Source organism: Siphateles boraxobius, unplaced genomic scaffold (assembly GCF_051911475.1).
Source record: "Siphateles boraxobius isolate OS27281-9 unplaced genomic scaffold, OSU_SipBor_1 8, whole genome shotgun sequence".
NCBI lineage: Eukaryota > Metazoa > Chordata > Actinopteri > Cypriniformes > Leuciscidae > Siphateles > Siphateles boraxobius.
The window spans coordinates 7,360,001-7,386,016 of NW_027509208.1; the positions used below are offsets into that span (position 1 = coordinate 7,360,001).

The 26,016-nt window shown below is 38.6% G+C and overlaps 1 protein-coding gene across 4 annotated transcripts in view; it reads left to right on the forward strand.

Moving 5' to 3' along the window:
- The window catches only part of sipa1l1 (signal-induced proliferation-associated 1 like 1), a 119,500-nt gene that overhangs the window by 75,219 nt on the left and 18,265 nt on the right, over positions 1-26,016 (forward strand). For 2 of the 4 annotated variants that reach the window (XM_077220389.1, XM_077220391.1), the window contains exons 2-12: positions 8,573-10,279; positions 10,782-10,912; positions 11,647-11,835; positions 12,406-12,580; positions 13,458-13,561; positions 15,018-15,175; positions 21,135-21,714; positions 22,319-22,593; positions 24,107-24,397; positions 24,528-24,677; positions 24,882-25,006. In XM_077220389.1, the coding sequence (XP_077076504.1) occupies positions 8,788-10,279; positions 10,782-10,912; positions 11,647-11,835; positions 12,406-12,580; positions 13,458-13,561; positions 15,018-15,175; positions 21,135-21,714; positions 22,319-22,593; positions 24,107-24,397; positions 24,528-24,677; positions 24,882-25,006 (3,670 nt within the window). In that variant the 5' untranslated portion in view covers positions 8,573-8,787. The remainder of the gene's footprint in view (positions 1-8,572; positions 10,280-10,781; positions 10,913-11,646; positions 11,836-12,405; positions 12,581-13,457; positions 13,562-15,017; positions 15,176-21,134; positions 21,715-22,318; positions 22,594-24,106; positions 24,398-24,527; positions 24,678-24,881; positions 25,007-26,016) is intronic. The other 2 variants (XM_077220390.1, XM_077220392.1) reach the window with 1 other exon arrangement.

Here is a 26,016-nt window from a genome sequence, read left to right on the forward strand (position 1 = left end):
AGAAAACTGTGCTTAAGAAACATCCTCTTTTGTTTATTGGTTTCTTTGTTTAATTATTTGGTAGTTTTCCATGGGCATAAACAGCAAATTATATCATACTGAGCTGCTTTAAAAATTCAAGCTGCTTTTTTTACACCACAGGTTCAGCAATAAGGATTTTTCTGCTGACCCAGGCTTGTATATATCAGAATGAGAATCATGCTCTCATTCATATCTTTCCTGTAGTGAGAAACAGAAATATATTGACTAAGAAACATGGACAGACAAATTCTGAGGAAGGGAGGATTGAGGAAAAAGAGGAAAAGGAATGCAAGAAAAAATATGTTGGGTGCGTGGGAGACCACATCAACCTTAGTCTGCCAAGTGGTTCCTCTTTAATGGATAAACACTGTCTTCCATAGTTGATGGGTGAAAAATGAGGGGTTTTATCATCAACCACCAGGCAGCACAAACCTGTGTCTTTCAGTTCATATGCCTGCCATTAAATATTGTGTTAATGCGGGATTATGTTGTTGCTCATGACTTTCTTTGCCCACACACAATCGAAGCCTTTAAATGTAGTCACTCAGAAAGGAAAGAGTACCTTCTGTGTGGAAAATAAATCAGTTTTGCTATTTTAAATCTGGCTATGTGATTCCAGCTGTACACATCAAAACAGAAGTATGATCCTCCTTAACTCATAATTTAAGATGCATCACAGGTTGCCATTGAGAGGGTAGCATTTGTCAAAAAAAAAAAAAGTATGAGTGACTGTTAAGAAGAGCCTTTTGTCTCTCTTGGAATAGTGTCAAAAATGCTTTTATGTTGTTTTTAGATGTGGCCCTGTACTCAGGAAATGTTAATGTATTAAACTGATGGCAATTATGATTATTTGTATTGGTCACTTGCCATTGTAACGGTGGCGGGCCCCAAACGAAATGAAAATCATCAAGTGAAAGATGTATTAAAAAAAAACAATTAGTTTGGGCGCCAGACAAGCTTAATCTTGTCAAATGTTTTTCCTCGGAATAGCTCTTTAAGCCACCGGTTACGAATAAACATGAATCAGAATCACACAAATGAAGTTCACAGTTATATTTTCATAATTTTCAAAGAAATCAGACAGACCAAAATCTCAGTTGTACCATAAGCAAAGACAAAGACTAAGAAAAAAAAAAACACACACCAAATAACTTTGGTTCATGTTCAAGATCTTAAAGTCTTTACACCACTGTTTTTGAATTGGTAAAATGAGTTAAAAAAAAAAACATTAAATCAAACTAACAATGAAACCAACCGTTTAAATGAAACACTTCACTGTATTATACAGATACGAAATACGTGGTGAAAGTGGTTGCGTGAATGTTTGGTTGGCTTGAAGACGGTGCATGCGTGTGCGTGTGGGCGTGTGTGTGTGAAAGAGCGTGTGGCCGATAATGGCAGGAAGGAAAGTTTTCGAAGTGAGTGTAAAAACAGGGAATAACCTGGAGAATTTGCTCACTCGTCAGCCTCAAAGTCGACAAGGTTCGCAGTGCAGCCGGTGTCCAGAGGTGCAGCGCACCCTCAGTACCAATCGCTAGGCAACTCACGCTCACTCTAGGTCCACGCACAGCCCTAACACAGCGTCTTTGCGACTCACTGACTGTGGATTCAGGTAACCTGTTCCTTTTTTTTCTTCCCCTTCCTCTCTTACAACTCCACCTATACTCGTTTCCTCACTTCCGGATAATTTATTTCCCATCTCCCTCCAGTCACGTAACTTACGTTTTTTTTTTGCACCGCCACACCATTCAAAGCGAATTTGCAGTACATCCGTTACAGGGACCGTCTCTGTGGTGCTACTTTGGGTTGTATCTTGTATTTTGTTTAAAGGGTAAGTTCACCCAAAAATGAAAATTCTGCCATTAATTACTCACCCTCATGGCGTTCCAAACCCGATAGACCTTCGTTCGTCTTAGGCTGCTGTCACTTTAAAACCTAATGCACTGATACACATGATATTTCTTTCCCAGGTTGTTTACATTCTTGAGACATAACCAACTGTGTTTATTTAATTGATAAATGACTGTTTAAGCGCAATAAGACATGAAAGAGAACTATCCATGCTGTCTGACAGCTAACTTTCTGTGCGTTCGTTTCGGTTTTGTGGGCTTAGAAAAACACACATCAAAAGTGGCAAGGCTTTAAAACTATTCAAATAACAACTTTCGTGATTATGAAGAATTCCGTAACCCTGATAGAGATGATGATGGGAGACATTTTAATTGTTCACAATCTTATATCATCATATCACACACCTCTTGCATAAATTCACATGTACCATTTCCAACAATTGATTTTTAGGTTTTAGTTTTATTTATTTATTATATTTTATTTTATACCGTGGTCTAAAGTTATAGCAAGTAGTCTCTAGTCTGTACCACATTTCATATACTGTCTTGCTGCCCAGCCTTACTTTGACATGAAGTGCACTTGCAAGAGCAAAGGAATGAGATGGTTTCTCTTTTGTCTGTTACTGTAACAACCACATCATTCACATTCTCTGTAGTTTAAAGCTCTACAAGGTTCAAATAACAGGACATGGCAGTAAGTAAGAAACTCAGGTTGCTATTGATATCGATGAAGTTATTTATCAGAGTAGAGATGAAGACATGTTGTCTGCCTCCCAAGAGAGTTTGCACACTCTCCTCTCTGGAATGAGGTGAGTCACATGCTGAAGCTTTAATCATCCTCCTGTAAGGCCACAGCTGTGTGCAAAGGGGTGGTCTGAGCCGAGCACTCTCACGTCTCAGTCTCGACCTCGACCAAATCATCACACCTCACGCAACAGGTGATGTCGTACCTCGACCTGAAGGTGTGACTCAAAAATGGGCCATGTTATCAGCAAGCCAAGGTAATGTGCGTGTGACAGGGTGGGAGAAAAAGTGTTCTTTTTTGTGGTTACTCTATTCCACAGTACGGCAGAGAATAGGATTACAGTTTTAGAGCCATATGGAAGCTGTATTATTTTTTCCCTAAATTCTGTGTTTTCTGTTTACCTCCTTTTTGATTATTACAATTTAACCATTCAAACAGAATTCAGAAAAAAGTTAAAAGTAAATCAGTTGATTTCATAAAACTTTAACAGTTTGCCAAACATGTATCAATCATAAGTGTATTATGAAATGTTTCATTTTTTAAAAATTGTGTTTACGATTGTAATCAAATGAATGTATAAAACTTAAAAAATGTAAGTAATCAATTATTTTTTTATTTTTTGGCAAAAAAGTGATTCGGATGATTGCGGTTTAAATTAAAACATGAATGAAAAATTGTGATTCATTGTTTGATATTCCTAAAAAAAAATACTGTTTTTAATAAACATTATTATATTGAGAAGAGTACATTCTGCTGTACAATAGTAAAGTATTTTAGTCATAATTTCTTCAAATGAAACAAGTTTTATTTTGGTTGGTTGTAATCAAGAGATTTCAGTTTCTGTGTTTCTTTAACGATAGTTTTTATGAAAAGAAATGGTGAAATGCTCGATGAACTTTTGAAGATAAAGTTTATGTTGATTGTCTTCGTATAGTAAGACGTCACACGCTGAAAACAGCATCACATGCTTGAGTGTGTGTGTGTAGTAAACAAAACTGCGCCACTCATTCACACAGACACAAGCAGCACAAGCAGATTTCTTATTTAAATAGCAGTCTTTTTGTAGTTTGATATTCACAGACACTAGTCCATATTGTGATTTGATTAAGTGTACAGCAGAGGTGGGTAGAGTATCCAAAAATTGTACTCAAGTAAAAGTACAAGAACTTATAGAAATATTTACTCAAAGTAAAAGTAATAATCCTAATAGTTACTGGAGTAAGAGTAAAAAGTATCCAATGAAAAAACTACTCAAGTAGTTAGTTACTAGTTACTTCGGATCATATAGGCCTCTACACATATATATATATATATATATATATATATATATATATATATATATATATATATATATAAATAAATGTCTAATATTATCATAATTAGGCTATCTTTGCATCAAAAACAGAAGAGACGAGCATTATTTCTGCCATCTGTAGCCTGAAAACCATTGCCTGTCCTTTGGTTTGTATAATAATAACTTAGGTACATTTAGATTATTAGACAATATCGAAATAAAGTGACTCTGCAGAGTTTTGCATTCAAAGGCATGTAAAAGGAACCATTGACAAAGAGAAGAAAGAGTTAACACTCGTGCTCATGACCGCTACTGAACATCTGAACACAAACAACGATCAAATGCGATGTGCATGAAGATGGATCATCTTCTGTCTGTTCTCCAAAATGTAATCAAATGTATATTTCTGCAAGCATGTTTAAAACAGGTTAATTGTGCCTAAGGCAGGCAAAGGCATTTTTCAAGTCGAGTTTGCACGCCACTGCACAATACACACACATTACCGCGGGATGGCGGGTGCTCATTTCATAAACTGTGTGTGGACAATGGTAGCTTATTTAATTTAGCCTATAAATTAATGTATATGTCCAAAAAACGGAATGTCATACTTTGTAGTAGTGCTATTAAATCGAATGTATCGTCCTGTGGAATAATTCAATCACAGACAGCATACGAAGATGTTCAACTAATACAGATCTGCATCACAGGCAAAAATGATGCATTTGCAGATTTGCTTTCACTTGACTGTTGGTCCACGGCCACTTCATCCAACGCTCTTCATGTTCTTAAATCTTCCTGTTACGACTCCGAGTCGAGTGTGAATTGAAAGCGCTTCAGACGCTTCTGAACAAATCATTCAAACTGATTCGCGAACCGATTTAGACAGATCTGCCAACTTGTTTGATGAAGTCTTTGTACAGAATCGACTCAAAAGAGTGATTAATTTGTGAATTGAGCATCGCTCATGCCCATAAAAAAGATACAGCGCGCTTGGAATAAACTACGCATTTAACATGTATTGCATTAAAATAAAGTAACGAGAGGAATGTCGCCCAACGTAACGAAGTAAAAGTACAGTTTTTTTCATTAGAAATGTACTCGAGTTAAAGTACCCACATTTAAATCTACTTTTAAAAGTGCAATTTCTCAAAAAAAATATTCAAATAAATCTAACAAAGTAAATGTACTTCGTTACTACCCACCTTTGGTGTACAGCACTTAAATTTTGCCATTTCTTCTTATACAATGAATTCCTTTTTTATGACTGGACTACACTATCCCCTTTGTGTTCTGCAACGCAGAAATCATAGGGGCCTGTACTGGTTTTGGACGGGATCTTGAATAAATAAATAAGGAATGTGCTCTTTTCAAAGGTCCAAAAAACTCTTCTCAAAAATACCCACTTCTCTGCAGTTTCGTTGAGATTGTGTGTAGGATGTTGTTTGCCTAAAAGCGGTTGTCCTTTCGTCTGAAAGGCTGCAATTATATGAATTGTTCTTGTGTGTTCAACACTATTGTTTTTCTTCCTTGGTTTTACCAAGATTTCAGTGAGTTCAGCCCAGTACTGCGTTTCCTATAAGCCTCCAGACGTTCTTTATTCCTTCCTTGTGGCCTGCCTTTTTTTTTTTTATAATGACAGCCATCACATTTTTGGGACTTACTCCTTTGCTATATCACTAAATCTTGAGTATTTTTTTGTTGTAGTTGTTAAAGGAGTCGATTATGAGGATTTTTTTGGGGGAAAAACTTGATGTACTGTGAAAACAATTAGAACAAGAAACCTCCTTCCTAGCCCAAAATGTCTCGTTCCTCAACTTTGTGATGTCACACAGATGAATGCGTCAACGTGATGGTTGATAGTTACACGTTTAACGATGCCAATTGGTTTATCAGAAACTTGACCCACCCAGTCACAGTGAGGTAATGAGGAGAAAGCTGTGTGGTCTCTTCATTTCAGTCTTGCTAACCATTTATACACCACATTCCAGGAGATTGTTATACTGTATGAATCTGTCATGGTGATGCAGGCTTTCTAAAGAGGATGCAATTGAAGTAGGGGGATTTAAAACTATATTTGAATTGACAGTAAACTTGCGGCCTGTGTTTTAGTGGAGAAAAGCGCAATTGCAAGTTTCACATGTGAAGCGAGCATTTCTTAAAGGCACAGCTGCAAAAACAGATTAATTCTAGGGATCACAGAGAGGGTGAATTTTGTTCCCACACTGGTTTTTAACATCAGCCTTTTTCTTTTTTTAAGCTGTCTTTTTGTGTGAAGGTTTGTAGCTCTGTGTGTATTTTAAAGTAGAATCTTTCAGCTATTTTATTTATTATTCATTCAGCCCACTTTTACACTATTGTTGCAGTTGTTCTCATTTGAACATTTGTTTTTACCCTGACAGGATTGTCAGGAGGACAATCTGATTGAGAGGATTCTCTTAAGGGTGCTTCAGGTTACAAGTTGAGAACGACTTGAACTGTAAATGTTACATAGATCATTAAATAGTTACTATTGGTAGCAGATTTTATATTCAATACCGTTCAAAGGTTTGGGGTCAGTAAGATATATATTTATTTAATACTTGATACTTTATTCATAAACATTAAATTATCTTACCAACACCAAACTTTTAAATGGTAAGGAAAATTATTATATATGATTTTGTAATAGATTTTATATGGTGTGTAAAAGCTATGTTATTTTCTATTACGATCTCTTTCTGTTTAGAAAGACTTATGCTATAAAAGGTCACATTTTGTCTGAGATTTGTTCTCAGAGTTAAAGTTCTCATTGCCTTGTTAGTCAAATCTGCCCTGCTCACAGGCTCTCTCGTCACAGGTATCTGTCTCATTAACTGGCTACATGGGATCTGTCAGCCCGCGCTGCCCCCATCTGTCATACTTTGGGCTATAATTTGGCAGCTGTGTATGACTAAGCCGCAGAGTTCTTCTCAGCCTTACAGAAGCACCTGTGCTGCAACCTCCGAATTTTATTACAGCACCATTTCTGTGTGAGAGCAGACGGGAGAGGAAAAGCACTCTCTCAAAGATTGGAAATACCCATGACCTCATCTGCAGTCTGTGCAAGTGTGTGTTGGGGTTAGTGTGCCGCCACGCCCGGCTCTCCACACGCCCCTTCCAGCCATCGGAAGGTCAGGACTCACCGGCAAGAAGATTATCTCATATTTTCATCAGCACATACACATAGTCTAGCACTACACTACAAATGTGATTCATAAACTCAAAATGTCAAGTGATTCAGTTGGATTTGTCTATTGTTCCAGTCTGCCACTTTATTTAGGAAGAGATTTATTTTATTATTTTTTATTATAAAATATCACTCTAGTAATAATACTTAATGCTGTCCTTATGCTACATGCTGTCATTAAAAACAGAACATTTGGTCATTTGTTTTGCTCTTATTGTAATAAGCATAATATTTTTCTTTCACATGCCAAGTGTTTTTTTTTTCCAGTTGGTATTTTTAACTCTGTACGTTTATACTATGAATATTTTACGCAATGTGTCTGCGTTGTGGGTTGTTTTCCCAGGGTTATTCTCCTGTGGTGCTTGCGGCAGATTATGTAGGTAAATGTAGTCATTGGGCTTCAGGTCTCTCATTAAGGATAACCCAGCAGCACCGCTGCTCTGCACCACAAAAGTCGGCAGACGGTTGCCAGGAAACCAGGGAAACTGACATTTCAGAGCTTCTCCTGTCATATGGGAACAATGTTCATCTGTAGTGCATTATAATTTAGGCTAGGCGATGAGGCCTTATACGCAGTGCCACCTGCTGTATTTATATTTAACCTGTGTAACTATCAGCCCAGGTCTGATTTTGGGTTAAATAATTAGGTTAAAGCTCACTTTGTAAGTGCGTCAAGTATTTCCTTAGATATAACAACTTGAGAATGATGCAAGACTTATATAGTGTGAATATAAGGGAATATAAATAATTGTCCTTTTCATGGCAACTTAAAAAAAAGGACACTTTTTTCCCCCTAGTGTTACCAGGATTGTTCTTTCGGTCAAGTAGCAGGTAATATGTTTGACTTTAAGTTGTTGAATTGCTTCTGATCATCTCTGCATACTGCTTCGTTGCATCATACTCAAAATAATCCTGCTGATATCTAGTCAGTCAGGTTTGTGTCTGTAGCCATGCAGTGTTTTGCCTCTCCACAACGGTAGTGGCATTGATTTGTTCATGTGGTGTAATCTGCCCTTTGGCACAGCCAAGTTTATGAACAGTGTTGTAGTTAAAGACCTGCTACACTAAACTCTGGCTGAAATCTGTTCATTAATTGGTTCCTTGTTTTTTAATCAAAAAAGTAAAATAAAATAAAAACAGAGATGGGAAGATATATCTAAATTTGTTTAGAATGAACATCAAGCATATGTTTTTCCTTATGAAAATTTCAGAACAATTTGCAAATGCATGTAAAATAACATCCTTGTTGTTTGACATGAATTATGTTAATCTCGCATGTAGCTCTCACAAGTTTATTTCACAAGTGTGGTTGTTGGGATCTTAAAGGGTTTCCCCTTTGTGCCCTCCGTGGCCCCTCTTTTTATCTCTGTAATTTTTTTATTTATTTAATTTTAATTATCAAGATAGCAGTTAAGATTTTTGGATTCTTATACTGTCCCCATTTTTTTCTGTTTCAGTTCTACATAAAGGGATGAGAGGAAGGTCTGATCACATAATGGTCACCACACATGCCTGATTCAGGGTCACTTTAAAGTTCACTTTCATCCCGCTATTATCTGTCCTCCATTCTCTGGCCTCTCCAGCTGAGTGGCTGCCCATGTTCCCTAAGCTTTGTTAATTCAGTTGCACTGCGGGCATGCTCCAGTGCTGAGCTCCGCCACTTAGCCGTACCATGACCAGTCTAAAGCGTTCACAGACCGAACGCTCTGTGGGCGGCTCTGTTCCCGCCACAGATGAGTTTTATACTCGGCGTCTGCGCTTGCCCAATGGAGGTGCTCCTCCCCCTCGCAGCGAGAGCACGCACTTGACTGGCACGCCCGGAGTTCCCAAAATGGGCGTTCGAGCACGGGTTGCCGACTGGCCCCCCAGGAAAGATGGTGGCACTGGAGGAAGTGGTGGAGGGGGAGGAAATGGTGGTGGGGTATGGCATATTACGGTGGAGACAGATTCCCCTTCCACCACCACGGGAAGCGCCCAGAGTAACTTGTCAAGCAAGCTTGGTCATCTGATCAGCCCTCAGGACTCATCTATGCTGCGTAACATTCACAACACGCTGAAGAACAAGATGCATAGTAAAGGCAAAGACAATCGCTTCCTCTCACCCGATGGCTATCTTGGGTCACCCCGCAAGGGCATGCGGCGTATACGGCAGCGCAGCAACAGCGACATCACCATTAGTGAACTGGACGGCGATGGAGGTGAGGGCTGGTCTTTTTCAGGATGGACACCCATGCATCGAGAGTACGGCAGTACCTCATCTATCGACAAGCACGGGGTGTCTGGCGAAAGCTTCTTCGATATGCTCAAAGGCTACCAGACAGACACTCCGGACCAGCGCAGCCCTGCCCCTGAAAAGTTAAGCGAGTTACTTACAGTAGCCCATAAACAAACTGCCCTTGACTTGCCTGACGGACCTCTTGGTCCTCTTCGTGGCAGTCCCGCCAGTCGTCTGAAAGAAAGAGAAAAACACATGAAGAGGCGTTCAAAGTCGGAGACGGGTGGTGAGTCCATATTCCGCAAGCTGCGTAGCGTCAAAGCCGAAGGAGATTCATCACGTGCAGGTTCTGACGCTGAGGACGGAAAGTCTGATGATATGGGTCCCCCTCCCAAACCATGGGTCTGCCAGAAAGGTTTTGCACACTTTGACGTCCTGAGTATTCAGTTTGACCTGAACGAGGCCGTGCAGAGTCGGCAAAGTGCTGTAAAGCGGAAGAACACCACCACTGGTGCCTCTGCTGCAGCCGCGGCCTCTGCCTCCAACACTTCATCCCTCTCATCCACCCAAAGTGGGACTTACAGTTCCCCTTGCGGCAGCCAGGAAGAGCTCAACATCAAGGATGGGCCTTCTCTTGACTCTGGTGATGACAAGAGCAATGATTTGGTTCTCAGCTGCCCGTGTTTCCGGAATGAAATTGGAGGTGAAGGAGAGAGGAACATCAGCCCTTCGAAGCAAGGTAGTATCGGCAGTGGTGCCTCCAGCTCTTCAAGAGATGAAGAAGGATCCCCTGAAAGAGCTCCTAACACACATTTCAGCAATGCAGGGGTGTCTGTTCTTGAATCCCCCAAGGATGGTAAAAGTCTCCACCATGATCGTGGAAAGAGCAACATAGTTGAACATGTGGACTTGGGTGCATATTATTACAGGAAGTACTTTTACTTGAGAGGTGAGTGCTACCCTTGATGTACTGGTAAGATTTATGTGCTGATATTCAACAGTTCAGGCAGTTTGATGTAGTAGCAATAATAATAATAATAATAATAATCTTTAATTTATAGAGCACCTTTAAAAAAGCACTGTAAACAAAATAAGTAGTACATAGCATAATAATAATAAAAAATATATAAACAAGCTTTAAAGTTAATACAAAAGTCAAAGGAATCTATATCAGACTGGTGTCCACATATTCTGCTAGATAAAGCATCCAAATCATTTGTGAAACCTAACACTTCGTGATTTCTTTTTATTTAATATAAAAATAACATTAATTTCGAATTATTTAATCTATTGATGCCCTAATTAAATCATTCATTCAACTGTTGCTATTTATTGTCGGAACCCAAATTCAAATTTTGTGTTTTTTGATAATTTGTTATTGCACTTGATTATATTGCGGCTGTTTTTTCAATCAATTCATCATTAATTGAAAAGAATTTTAAAATCCTCAGAGCACTGGAACTACTTGGGTGTTGATGAGACACTGGGACCTGTAGCTGTCAGCATTCGTCGGGAAAAACTGGAGGATCACAAAGAGCATGGCCAGCAATACAACTACAGAATCATCTTCAGAACCAGCGAGGTGAGCGCTCATTCACACCACCAAATACAATGACATATAGTTGTAGCGTCTGAATCAAACATGAATCCTTGTGCCTGCAAAGAGAGTGTTAATTCAAAGCAGTTAGCAGTGAGTGAGATCCAGGTCTGACGCCCACTGCTATCTTATATAAGATGATTAGAGGCGAGTTCTCTCTGCTAGTGCTCGGCATAGATCACCATACCTTGTCACCATACTGATTCTCAATCACACACTGCTTTTGACAGCAGCTTGGATAAAGGTTAGACCATATCTCTAATTATAACCAAAAAAAAGGCTCTTTACATTTGACCTCTGCCTTTGGTATCATTTATAGCAACCGCTTATGATTCACATGCATTCTGATGGGCCTTAATAGCTTTGTGACTAAGGTGACGCATAGCCCAACATGGCAATCTTTCCACTGCTATTTTGAGAATGGCAGGTGGGCAGACGTGGGTTAGCTTAGTATAAAACTTTTGTACCACTCATTACGGCCCCTTTTCAGGTGTTTGAGATCTCTGAATCATAATGACAAGGTACTAAAAGACAATAGTATGTTGGATTCTGCAGCACCAAGTACTAATTTTCTCTGAACGTCTCTTATACTAATATTTAACACCCACCTATTGAGTATCACCTGTAATTTACAAATGTATACAGAGACTGTATATGTATTCCCACACATGTCTGAATCAATAATTTCTCTGTCATATTTTTAACCTTTCTACCTGTAGTTAACAACCTTACGGGGCTCAATTTTGGAAGATGCGGTGCCCTCCACCTCCAAGCATGGCTTGGCTCGAGGCTTGCCTCTAAAGGAGGTGCTGGATTACCTCGTACCTGAGCTCAATGCTCACTGCCTCCGACTTGCTCTCAACACACCGAAGGTCACAGAGCAGCTGATGAAACTGGATGAGCAGGGGGTACTATGATCCTACATTCCCTTACAATTGTCAATCAACTCAGTATTTTCTTTGTGGAGAATTGTATCCCTACAGTAATCCTTACAAGTTTCCACTGCACCTAATTTTTTTTTATAAAAAACTATACAGTTACAAAGGAGGTTTATATATAATGAAATCTTTAAATACTTAATAAAGTATACAATGTATCATAAAATACAGAGGGTAATTATCAAGAAATCATTAAAAAAAGTAATTATATGATATGCTGATTAATAAATCAACATTAATCTGTAATTGTTACTATATATATATATGGATTTCTCTTATTTATAATATTTATTTATTTATGATTTATTTGCATCCTCTTCTGCCATAAAACCAATTTCAATATATATATTCACATATCAGGCTTTAAAGGGTTTGTTGTGCTGTTGTGTTATAAATGTACTTTAAAAAAAGTTTTTTTTTAAATAATTAATTGTATTTAAGTTGCACATTAAATTGGCAGCCCAAATAACAGAAAATATTTACTCTCCTTACTCCTGTTTTTCATGGGTTGATGGTCTTTCTTTGCTATCTCTTGTGCAGCTCAGTTTTCAGTTGAAAGTGGGAATCATGTACTGTCAAGCCGGCCAGAGCAGCGAGGAGGAGATGTACAATAATGAGGCAGCAGGTCCCGCCCTAGAAGAGTTCCTGCAGTTGCTGGGAGAAAGGGTGCGCCTTAAGGGTTTTTCCAAGTACCGTGCCCAACTGGACACTAAAAGTGAGTCTTATGTTGAAGGTTTGTTTAATCGCCACTGAAGCCTGAAAGCAGTATTGTGTGATTAAAACCACAAGTAACTAAAGGGCCAAAACGCGTACTGAATCTCTTGTCTCCTGTCAGTCTAGTATTTTATAGGGCTAGTTAATTAATTCTAACTGATCACACTCAATTGAGCCTGCAGCTTGTTCTAAATATGTTCCTCCATTGTCAGCGGTTTATTGACAATCGGAGGTCATGTTAAAATTGGAATGGATCTAAACACTAACCATCACCTCCTGTTCTATACTGTAGTTTGTCTTGATTTGAACCCCATAGCCCATATTTGAGATCTATTCATGCGTGCCGTGCCTGGCATGCATGCTCCACCTCTCCCCTGTGACCATGAGGAATATCGTCTCTGATCACAAGCATGCTTTTAATTCCATTTATCAGACTTGACATCTTACCCCTGACATTCCCTCCCTCCCTCGGGTAGTGTGGTCGAGAAGGGGCGGTAGAGGTGTCAGAAAGCTTTGATCTCAGCTTGACGGATTAGGACATGGTTTCACAGTCAGGTGGAGCACAGAGATGAGGAAGGAGGGATTAAGGAGAAGATGAGTTTGTACCCTTGTGTGTCTGGGACCATGGTGCAGAGCAACAACTGCAGTATCCTGTTTGTGAACAATAGAAAAAAAGGGGTCCTATAAAAGTGCGGCAGCCATATTTTGCCCTAACAAGTAAAGGAGCATTAAATAAATGAGATTGGATGATCAAAGGCTCTAGACTGTATGTTCCCTTCAGTCAAAGCGGAAATCCTTCTTTATATAACAAAGGAAGGGCAGGTGGTCACATAAAAGCTGTATATGAAAGGCTAACATAAGATGCTGCTTTCTTTCAGCGGACTCCACTGGAACACATTCTTTGTACACAAATTTTAAAGACTATGAGATCATGTTTCACGTGTCTACAATGCTGCCCTACACGCCCAATAACAAACAGCAGGTAAGCTGTAATACTATTGCAATAATTGAACTTTTTCCTTTTATTTTTAAACTATCACATACTGTATACCACTGTTTGAAAGTTTGGAGTCAATAAGTTTTTTCTTTTTTTTTCTAAAGTAATTTATACTTTTCTTGTCCTGCAAGGATGCATACAAGTGATCAAAAGTGACAATTATAATGTTGCAAAAAATTTATATATCAAATAAATGTTCTTTTAAACTTTGTTCATCACGTTTCACGGTTTCTACAAAAATATTTAGCAGCACGACATTGATAATGATAAATGTTTTTTGAGCACCAGTGTCACATGATCCTTCATATCATTCAAATTTGAAGACTGGAGTAATGTCTGCTGAAATTTCAGCTTTTACATCACAGGAATACATTTTATTTAAAAATATAATCAAGTAGATGTCACTTATTTTTAATTGTAATTATTTTTCACAATATTACTTTTTTTACTGTATTTTTGATAAATGCAGCTTTGGTGTAGGAATGGCAATTTTTCAAAAATATTTTATTTTAAATTTCGGGTTCATAAAAATTAATATTTGTTTATTTAATTGTCGTTTAATGAGAGAGACGTTATTTTAAGTTTAAGGTTTTTTTTAAGTTTTTGTCACCATTTCTGAACAAGCTTACATTAGGCAATATACACAAAAAGCTGCTAATAAAGCAGACTGCGTAGTTATCGTACAGAACGTACATGCACTCGAGTCCGCATTATCGTGTTTATATTGTTTCACGTTCATGTTGAGAAAAACAATAATATCCACATGCTCGAGTGAGAAAACGCGCAGAGACACAGTGTGCAAAGTGAAGTTACTAACAGCACTTTGCGGTTTCTGTTCTTAAACCTGTCTCCCTCAACGAAACTTAAAGGAAGCATATGTCACAAAATCATTTTGCTACCAGAACCAGAAGATATCATCTCGGTATCACGATTCCCTTGGGGTACAGCTGCGCTTACCTGCAGTCGTGAATGCAGTGATGGACAGCTGCTTCCTCAGTCGACTGGTGTTTGGATTGGATTTCATGTGATTTCTCATTGTGGTGGTGATTATTATGATAACTCAGTTTCATTAATAATTGATTAAAAGTAATTCCATTTTGTAATATCATTTACATCTAAGTAATTCCAAACTTCGCGAGGCAGACGATGACATTATGTGATCAAATACAATCCAATTGTTAAACACGCTCCACAGCGCCACCCAATGCATTTAATTATAACTGCAGAAAAAAATTAAATAAAAAATAAAAAAAGTAAAATTCGAATAGTAGTTTATTTTTCGAATAATAATTACAGATCGAATATTCGAAAATTTGAATATTTGTGCGCATCCCTACTTTGGTGAGCATAAAAGTCTTATTTCAAAAACAGTGAAAAATCTTACCTGCCCCAAACTTCTGAACGATAGTGTATGCTGACCTATGTTGTTTTCACTTTGTAGCTGCTAAGGAAAAGACACATTGGAAACGACATTGTCACAATCGTGTTTCAAGAGCCCGGAGCAAAGCCATTTAGTCCCAAGAACATCCGCTCACACTTTCAGCATGTCTTCGTTGTTGTTCGAGTGCTCAACCCGTGCTCTGAAAATGCCTGCTACAGGTGAGTCAAGTTTTTTTTTTTTTTTAGCTGCAATAAAATCCAGCCGCTATAGGCCAAAATGGGGCATTTTTTCAGTCTGTGGCAGCAACAGTAATCAACATTGTATGATACAGTGTTACCAATGTGGACTAGTGTAGTAATGAATCAGTCAAAAAGACTTCTTCAAATCATTCTACAGAATCGTCATTAACAGTGCCATAGAGAGAAAGAGTTGCGACACGCTTAGATGTCGCCGCTATGGCTGTCACGTAGTTCATGTAAGCCCCAATAGTTCCAAAACATACGCTGGCTGTCATGTTCTTCTATGGGACAGACAGCAGCGATTACATTATTGAACGGTAAATATAAAATAAAACACACATCCAAGTACTTTTTCAGCTGTTACTGCATTATTGCATTTAGTTAATGTCAGTGTTGCATTTGGAGAGGCAGGGTGACAACGAAATACTGTATATTACTTAGATAAGTTTTAGGTTTTTTTTGGATGGAAAAGCTTAGTGTTCATGTTCGCATGGGTAGTAGCACTGGCTTTAGCGGCTCATCTGATGATGGACGTCTCATGATATTTATTTTAGCACAACTGGGCTGTATTAGGCTATTGATCCGTGATCTTGCTTATAAATTCGGATTCAGCCATTAGCCTACCTTCGTGATCACGCAAAGAGGTCTGCAGTGGCGGTCCGTTCAGAATTCCAACCAACATAAAATATAAATAATTACGCTGTGCATGTACAAATGAATGATTTAGGAGGGAAATGGACTGCTCCCATAACGTAGAAAGCAACGACTATATTTGCAGCAATGTTCGGTAAATATTAACTTCATAAAATGAAACCGGAGAGATCAAGATCATACCCCTTCATCCTACCCTAATCATAGACTAAACCATTCATCAGAAAACACACACAAATACATGTATACGATGTACTGTGTACAGTACACATGTATATACATTTCAATCACACATTACTAACCCTAACCCATACACATGATATATTAATTGTGTGTGTGTGTATATATATATATATATATATATATATATATATATATATATATGACTGCATGTGTATTTATGTAGGCCTATATGTATTTTTACACAAACACACATTTTGACGAATATGCATATATACACACATAACCCTAACCCATTTAAATAAATGAATTGTGTGTGTGTGTATATATAATATTATTTATATATATAAAATATTATTATCAATAATATTATATATTATCTACATCAGGTTACCGTAAGTTAGCTAATGTTAGTGTCACGTAAGCTATAGCTGCAATTAACCCATTATTTCCCAATAAACATTAACTAAAACTGGCTACATAAAATATAACTACTGACTAGATTCACGAGAGGTCGGCTAATGTGTTTAAAAGTAAAAAAATACAGTAATTTAATTAATTTACCAGCGAGCGTACTTCGTAAACACTGAAAATGAATGGGGTTCAATGCTGGAACTATCAGTGTTTGGAACTATTGGCTGCTCCACGACGCGCGTTACTTCCGCATTCCAAAGTTCCTATGGTGTTCTATGGGAGTGTCGCAACTCTTTCTCTCTATGGCACTAGTCATTAACTGAATCCACCAGAGGAGTTACTAATTAACACCTGACTCTCTAACTTAATTGTAACTTTTATTCATTTCTTACTCAATTGGATTGTACAGTAATTGTTATTGTCTTGGGATATTGTTGTTCTCAAGAGGATTTGATTGGACAAAAAGATCAGTGTAGGTGCAGGATAAGTAATCAATATTTTGGTCCTTTTTTTCGGAATAGAGAGACTACATTTTTAAATAAAAATTTAATAGTGATAGGCTAAGGTATCAACAACAATTTTGATTTCATGACTGGTTGTTTACTTGTATCCTAGTTGAAGTTGAAAGTTTTTTTGTAATAAAAACAAGAATAATATTAAATTTATAATTTAATTTAAATGTAAATTTGTGTGTATGTATATATATATATATATATATATATATATTATTTATTTATCCATTTTTTTATTTTTATAAATAAACCCATTGGGCAATGAATTTAAAATAAGCTTTTCTCTGTCTTAACATCTAATTGTAGGGGGGTGTTTTTGGTTTTTATTTTTGGAGAAAAGGATTTTCTTCCTGCTTGCGGTGGGTTATGTTCTCGCTTGATGTCCTCTGGCCAGCTTATTACTCTTGTCGTACAGCACATTACCCAGGGGAGCGCTGCTCTTAACCATTTCAAATGAGCTAGGCCTGCTTAATTTCCTTCACGCCTACTGGGGGCTGTTTATCAGTAGGATTTGTTGATCGTTGCATTGCTTGCAGTTCAACCTGGAAAGTGCTACTGTGAGTCAAACAAAAGACAAAATGTGTGCTTATCTGAACCGATCGGGCATCAAATAGGATGTTGATTATTTATATCTTCATTGTGACTTACTCCCTTAATCTTTCGCTCGCATACTCTCTCTTGCTTGCTCGGTTTCTGTTTTGCCTCATGAAACTAATAGAGGTTATAATTGCTGATGGGCCTCATTGTGTGTCATCTTAATTATACCCAGTAGGGAGCCTCATCGCTGTTCAGCTCTGAAAATACAGAAGTTACAAAGGCCCACCCTAACTGAGCCTCTCTGGAACAATAAGTTTAAACGGAGCACATAACAAACGAGAGGGCTGCATGCACACCCTTGCCAACTGTCCTCTCTTGAGAGGGGCTTGATGAGGACCTGCCGCTTAAACCCGACAACCCTCTCCCCCTTCCCTGACGGACTCCCTCCCTCCGTTCCTCCTGTAGCCCCTTCAACCGCAAACTGAATTCTTCTTGTGAGCTTCAACTTTTCCTCAGCTCTGGCCACTCTTGCTATATTAACCTGCTTGGACTGTTTAGACAGGAATTGGCATGGAAGTCAGGAAGTGGATCAGGTGGGTTCAGCTGGTCCAGCTTTGGTTTTCATTTGTGATCGTGTAGTGTGGCTATATATTTGTGTAAAGGTAAAACACTGGTATAAAGGGTGATTAAAGGTGTTTATGGAGAGAGTTAATGATGTAAATGCGCTCCTGTTGTTTTATTGGCTGCTGTTGGGTGTACTGAAGTGGATAACAATGTTCACTGGGGGCCTTTGATTTTGACAGATGACCTCTCAGCCACTAGTGAATTGTTAAGGTAGATGGTAATATTGTACAAAGCGGAAGCTGTTAAACTGCTTTTATTCTCTTTTTATTTTCCAGTCAGTCTGTACAGAATTGTTTCCCGCATTACTATTGCATTGCTGCAGGGTCTACAGTGACACAGCAAAATAAATTGTTGTGACGTTACGGTCTAAATCATGTAATGGAATCTATAGACTTTTGCATTTTTCCCTTAAAATTAGTAGCTGGAATATTTAAAACCTATGTGAATCCGTCCATAAATTAGTTAATCAATCTGTTAGTGTAGTACCGATCAAAAGTTTGGGGTCAGTATTTTTATTTTATTTTATTTCATAAAGAAATGAATTCTTTTATTCAGCAAGGATGCGTTAAATCGATCAGAAGTGACAAGGATTTTGTGAGAAAGATATTTTAAATATATGCCGTAAATTCTTTTTTTCTGAACATTAAAGAATCCTGAAAATGTTATGGTTTCCACACAAATATTAACCAGCACAACTGTTTAAAAAAACATAATAATAAAAAATTATTTTTGAGCACCAAATCAGAATGATATCTGAAGGATCATGTGACACTGAATACTGGAGTAATGGCTGCTGATAATTCAACTTTGCCATCACAGGCATACATTACATTTTATTATATTATAATAGAAAACAGTTAATTTAAATTGAAATAATATTTCATGATATTACTGTTTTTACTGTAGTTTGAATAAATGCACCCTTGGTAAGCATAAAAGACTTCTTTCAATAACATTAAAATATCTGAATGAGCCCAAACCTTTAAATGTTAGTGTAGCTACAGAAAGTATTTTACTTAAAGAAATTATCAAATATGTTACACTGAATTGTTGTTTTTTAGTATCCATCATGTTGGAAATTAGTGTGTCAGAAAGAGTTTATCTTTTCAACAAGTTTACATTGTGTGAGAACTCTGCTCTGTGTATGTGATACTTGTACACCTGTGTATTTCTGAGTGGGTCAGGGTGTTATTTGCTTGTGTGGAGGTTCTTTGGTTCCTTGCTGTGGGCAGAGGATGCTCCACCAACCCACACACTGAGTATTTATACTTTAGATATGTAATCCAGTTTGCCTCTCCATCTAAGCCAAGGGGGTCGGCGGCAACAATAAAGTCAGCCCGCTTGCTGTTAGTCATTACTGAATAACTGCTCGATGCCCAGAAGTGGATTATGTTGGGATGGAATATGCACTGCGTTATTCTGGCTTTTGAAAAATGTTGATTACGGTTATTGTCCGCACTCTCATACAGAGTTTGTTTTTTGTATGCCAATGGTGAAGCATAATTGTGGGTGTTTGGACTGCTTAATGCTTAAACGGAAAACAATATAATGAAGAGAGATTTCAAATAACAGAGCAATGGTAACTGTAAATGTTATATGTTTTATTACTATGGCACAATTTTTTTGGATGTGGTTATACCATGTTTTTTGGACCTGCACCATGGTAATACCATCCTGTTCTTTGAAGTGCGTTGGAGTTCCATGTTTAAAAACTGATGAGATGTGAAAATCTTTCAAACGATACAAAGTGTGACGGTGAAATTTGTGGGAAACACACATCCCATTAACACTTGCAGCAGTTTGGTGCAACCATTCACTTACAACTCTTAACATGTCTTTATTCATCACTTGGCAATAACGTATGTAAAAACTCAAAAACATGGAATTATTTAATGTCTATTGAAGGAGAGCGGTTTAAAATAAGCAGTTAAAAAAGGACTTTCATGAATGAATGATTTTTTTTATTTTTGTGGGATGTTCTATAGCAATTATCTGTTCTTTTGAAGTACCTGGGAGTATCAAGTAAATATTATATATGAATATGATTATTTTTAATTACCATGATGTACATAAAAATCTGTGTAATATATTTTTGAGTTTTATATTGGGAACAAGGGTGATAACTCAAGGCTCTCTTCTTATGGGCATCAAACCAGCAACAATTTGATTTCCAGCCTGAGTCTTAATCAAGACTGTGTTGTTTGTCCCTGCAGGCAAAGAAAGAAAAACAATATGACTGAATTAAATATCAACAAGTTATTCATCTCAGTCCATACTTCAGCAAGCTACTGGTACTGCGGGAGAGAAGTTTATGTTGTGATGAATTTGCAAGCTCATTTTTCTACCACACACGTACATGTTTTCCCTTAGTGTTTTTACAGATCAGGCCCACGCACAGACAGCTGAATTTTATTTGGCGCCTCTCTTTCTCTCACCAACGTTTCTAACTTCTGGCTCCCACTTTTCTTTGTCTTCCTCGTCCAGTATCAATGTGAAAACGGGCTAGTGGCTCTCTTTAGTCCAGCCTCATTACTGCTATGGCTGGCTAGTGAGTTCCAAGCATACCAGACAGAGTAGGAAGCTTTAGATGTCCATTCCAGAGGCTTCATGAAAGGAAAAAAGCAGGGGAGAGATGAAGCAGCAAGGTAGAGAAGAAAGGGAATTGAATTCACACTGTTCTTCTGTAGCAAATGAGGGGTCTGTCCAAGTTTACTAGCACTGTGTGGAGTAGTCGGCAACATTATAGCCATCCCTGTCTTTTTGGTAATTTCCTCCCATTCCCATTTGGCAAAGTATTTGATGTCCCCTCTGCCACACTTCACCCTTTGACTCTGTTTCATAATTTCCATAGCAGCCACATTGTCTTTGGAACGAATTTTGCTCATGCATAAACATGAGGTCCTTTAGGGAAGTTTGAGAATGGTTTAGCAATTATCTTGTGCATGCGATGAGCAATTTGTCTAATTGTTTGAAATCTTCTCTCTTGTTTCCCTCCATTATCTCCACCCCCTCATTCACAGTGTGGCAGTGGCTCGCTCACGAGATGTACCTGCCTTTGGACCTCCTATTCCTGAGGATGCTACATTCCCAAAGTCTACAGTCTTTCGAGATTTCCTTCTGGCTAAGGTCATCAACGCTGAAAATGCAGCCCACAAGTCAGACAAGTTTCGAGCCATGGCCACTCGGACAAGGCAGGAGTACTTGAGGGACCTGGCAGAGCGCCACGTTACGAGCACGCCTATTGATCCCTCGGGAAAATTTCCTTTCATTTCTCTGGCCCACAAGCGTAAGGAGAAGACCCGGCCGTACCTTGGTGCGGAGCTGCGGAGCCCAGGAGCCATCACCTGGCCTGTTCACGCCGAGGACCATGGCGCCGGAGGAGAACTGGAGGCCCTGCTGGCCATTTCAAATGACTTTCTAGTGCTGGTGGACCCAGAAGCCAAGGCTGTTGTCTTTAACTGTGCTGTCCGAGATGTCATTGGTTGGACCCTGGGAAGCCCTGCTTCCATGAAGATCTACTATGAACGTGGAGAGAACATCTCCCTGCGCTCCATCAATAACAACACAGAAGACTTCCGTGAGGTTGTCAAACGTTTAGAGGTAAGTGTGGAGTTGCAGGTATCATGACAGATGGAATTTTTTTTTTTTTTTTTTTGCTAAATGTAAGGCATTTTAAATATTTGTCATTCAGTCAGACACAGCACATGGACCTGAGAGCTAGTCTCTTGGTTCTTAATCATTTTTGTTTTGTACCCAAGTGGGATTATAGCTATCAAGGTTTTGGAAAAAGCTTAAAGTAGTTTTGAGGGCTGTGTTGTGTATGTTTCATCATGTGAATTAATGGGGTGTATAAGAGAGCCTTTGAATAACTGTGCAGTGGCTTGAATGTACTCCTGATTTGGCCCCCTGCCCATTATGTCACTCTTCAAGTGCAAGAGCTGTTACCATGGTAACTAATACTCAGCGAACTGAATGCTCAAGATCTCCATCACAGTCATGAAACATATTAACAGTTTTCATTATACTTTAAGAAAAAAGCCCTGATCCTGATTTGCAGATGGGTGTTTTTTGGGGCAGTTTTGCCCATTTTTGATAAGGTCTTACATCCTTAATAGAGGACATGGTTCTAAATTGCATAAAAATACTTTAGAATCGAGAAAAATTGTGTCAGACAAGTCATATCAGTCTTCCCCTTTCATCTCAGCACCTAACTAAAGGCTGTGAAACATCTGAGATGACCTTGCGGAGGAATGGGCTGGGCCAACTTGGCTTTCACGTTAACTATGAAGGCATAGTGGCAGAGGTGGAGCCGTACGGGTATGCTTGGCAAGCGGGGCTGAGGCAAGGCAGCCGATTGGTCGAAATTTGCAAGGTGGCTGTGGCAACACTTTCACACGAGCAGATGATAGACCTGCTCCGCACCTCAGTCACTGTGAAAGTTGTCATCATACCACCCCATGAGGACGCCACACCACGCAGGTAGGTCTTTTAGTATCAATTAATGGTTTGATTCATTATTTCTTGACTGAATCATGGTGAATAAGTAACAATTATTTTTGTCAGATAGTAAAAGTAAACCAGTCATTCCAAGTTTTGCAATAAGACAACAATACAAAACATTTCAACTTTGTGCCCACACATGCAAACCAAAATAGATGAGATCAGCCTTCCCAGTCTAGGCTTGCCTGCAGGTGCTGTGCCAACTTGAAGGTTATAATGATCAGGGTCTAAACTACAAATCATCAGACCCACCGGATTTGTATTTGTGTTCACTTGCCTTTTTATTTCTTCTTCTTTTTTTCTTTTTTTTACAGTGGTGTGGTGCTTTATTATTATCCTTAGAATACCTACAATTTCCATCTTTGACAGTTTGTTTCTATCTAAACTAAAAACTGACACTCCTCTGTATCTTCTGGGTTTTAAACAAAAGAGAGGAAACATTTAGAATTGAGCCACTAAAGAGGTATTAGTTTGCAAAGGTAATGCCTGAACCCCAATTTATTGTAACTTAATGCAAAATCTGCCTATGCACTGCAGGCACATCTTTTTGACCTGTGTATATTTATTCCAATTTGGTTTCAATTACAATATTCAGTACTCAGTAATTGAGCGTCATCGAGAATTAAAACGAGAATGCCTTTTAAATTACAATTTAATTCCTGAATGTCAATTGAGGTAGCAAAAAAGATTCAGAATTTTAATTTAAGGAATACTCATGTCATTTTTAAGTTTTTTTGTATAAGGCCTGGGTGTTTATAGGCCTTACAGAGAGAATGTTATTTATTTTAGTTGGTTGGTTATTTAGTAACTTTAGTTTACCAGGTTGGAGTAACATTTCCACAAACTATATTGCACATTGCTATCTCCTGCCAAGATAGTAAAGACTAAAGAGATGTACACTGCAATAAAAATGTTAGGGTTAGTATGATTTTTGTTTTTTAAAGAAATTAATACTTTTTCAGAAGGGATGCATTAAATGGATCATAAGTGATTGTAAAGAGATTTATAATTTTACACAGATTCCTATTTCTAATAATTTCTGTTCTTTTGAATGGTTACTTTCCACAAAAGTATTAAACGGTACAACCATTTTCAACATTGATAATATTAAAAAGTGCTTCTTAAACCCCAAATCGACATTATTAGAATGATTTCTGAAAGATCATGTGATCCATGTGATTACTGAAGACTGGAGTGATGGCTCCTGAAAATTCAGCTTTGTAATCACAGCAATAAATTACATTTTAAAATGTATATTAAAATATAAATTAGTTATTTTGAGTCATACTAATATTACAATTTTTACTGTATTTTTGACAAATTAAATGCAGCCTTGGTGAGGCTGCCATAAGTGCTGTCTTTCAAAAAATATTTTCAAAAATCATACTGGAAACAAACTTTTAAACGGTAGTGTAAATGCCTCATTTCACATTCAAGATCAAGTCAAATGCTCTTCATTCCCTAACTAACTACCAAATTTGTCATCTTATAGGGGCTGTTCAGAACTGCACCGTATGCCAGTTGTTGAATACAAGGGCAACAATGAGAGCGGCTCATTTGAGTACAAGTTTCCTTTCCGGAGCAATAACAACAAATGGCAGCGCACCTCGTCCAGCCCACAGCAGTCCCTCACTGCCTCACCTCAGAGTCACAGTGGGACCCCGAACCGTGCCGTCAGCCTGGGGGCCAGCATGGGTAAGACCCTCTCTGCCGAGCGCCCCGAGAGAGCTGCTGCCATCCCCCGTAGCGTGTCCAGTGATGGCCGACCCCTAGACCCTAAAAGGTGTGTACGATAGCTGCTTTAATGGAGTGAGCTTTTGTTAAGTTACTCTTCCCCTTCATTTTTTTTGCCGTTCTTCCTGTCTCTCGTTTATCTTTATTTGTGTCTATTGCTCTTTCTCTACCTCTCTCAGGGTGTCTCCAGGTTCTGAGAACTATGCCCTGACCTCCTCTCTCATGTTGGGGCGCTCGCCCCACAACCGCAGTTCCCCCAGTAACCTCTCCTGTTCCAGTGACACGGGTTCAGGCTCTGCTCACTGGAGGCAGAAGTCCATGCCTGAGGGGTGAGGCTCTAAAAAAAGTGTCTTACTGTCTACATCCTCTTCGTCCTTGGTTTCTTTTGAGCACTTAACTGTCCATCCCTTAACCACTCAGTCATCTCTCCAATTGATCTGTTCAAGCTTTGACCCAGCTTTTAATGACGAGATGCATTGATCGCAAAATGATGCATGTGATTGACAAGCATATACATGTTTATGTTTACATAGATTTGCACACAACAGGCACTCTCCTCTCCCAGCGGAGCGGCAAATGGTGGCAGAGGGAGGAAGCAGCGGCAAGTCGACCCCCAGCTGGCCCAGAGTGGAGGACAGCTCTGACAGACCACTATCAGGTCAGCCCACGCTCCATCGATGATGAATTATAGAAGGGAACGAGGCTGAATGCAAGATGTCTGAGGGGGGGGAGGAGGAGATCAGTGAGGAAGCACTGCAGGAGTGAATGAATGAGCTAAACAAAACTATTAACAATGAAATATTGAGGAGAATGAATGAAGACAAAACTTGAGGAGAATGACTGTGAATATCCAAAAAATTACTTTTTTTTTTTAAAGCAAATGATGACAGAAATAGTGCTTGTATTATGGGTTTAGAGGCCCTCAGTGCTTGATATTTGAATGAATCGTGATTATAGACTTTGCTTCTAGACTCATCAAAACATGATGCCATTCATAAAACCCTCAAGACACAAAAAATAAATTGTACCTTTTTTAACAGTAACACCAACTCCTCTTAGCCAATTTCAAGCATGTCTTAAATCAGATGCTTTTGCTAAACTTAAGTAAAAAAATCACTTGGGGCATGGGTATCAATGCAGATTATTAGATTTGATTCAATTCTCATTCACAAGCTTTTCATTTGAGTTTATTTTATTCTGATCAGTGATGCGCGGGTTGATCCAAAATGAGCGGGTGCCTGCGGTCACCCGCGGTTACGAGTCATCAAAAAATATTCTTTAATGATATTTGGATCGCGATCGGTCAGGTCGTTTGAAATAAAGTTTCCAATTAAACCTATGCAATTTATATAGCCTAGTACTAGACACAATTTTCTATGAAATACATATGCCTACACTTTATTGGCTGAATAACTGGCACGAAGATGACGCACAAACTCAGTATGCTTGTTCGTGGTCAGTCAATAGCCGCGTGTGGTGTCCAAGTTTGTAAATAAAGACTAAATTGGAGCGTCTAATATATTTGTATAGCGATTTATTCAGGAGTGCCGTGAGGCATGATTTCGGCCTCTGTGCTCGCGCTGGCCAGTGGAAAAGTGGCTAATGGGTGAAGATGGCATGAAGAAGACTGTACATTCGCGAGATGGACGTGTGCGCATTAGGCTACTC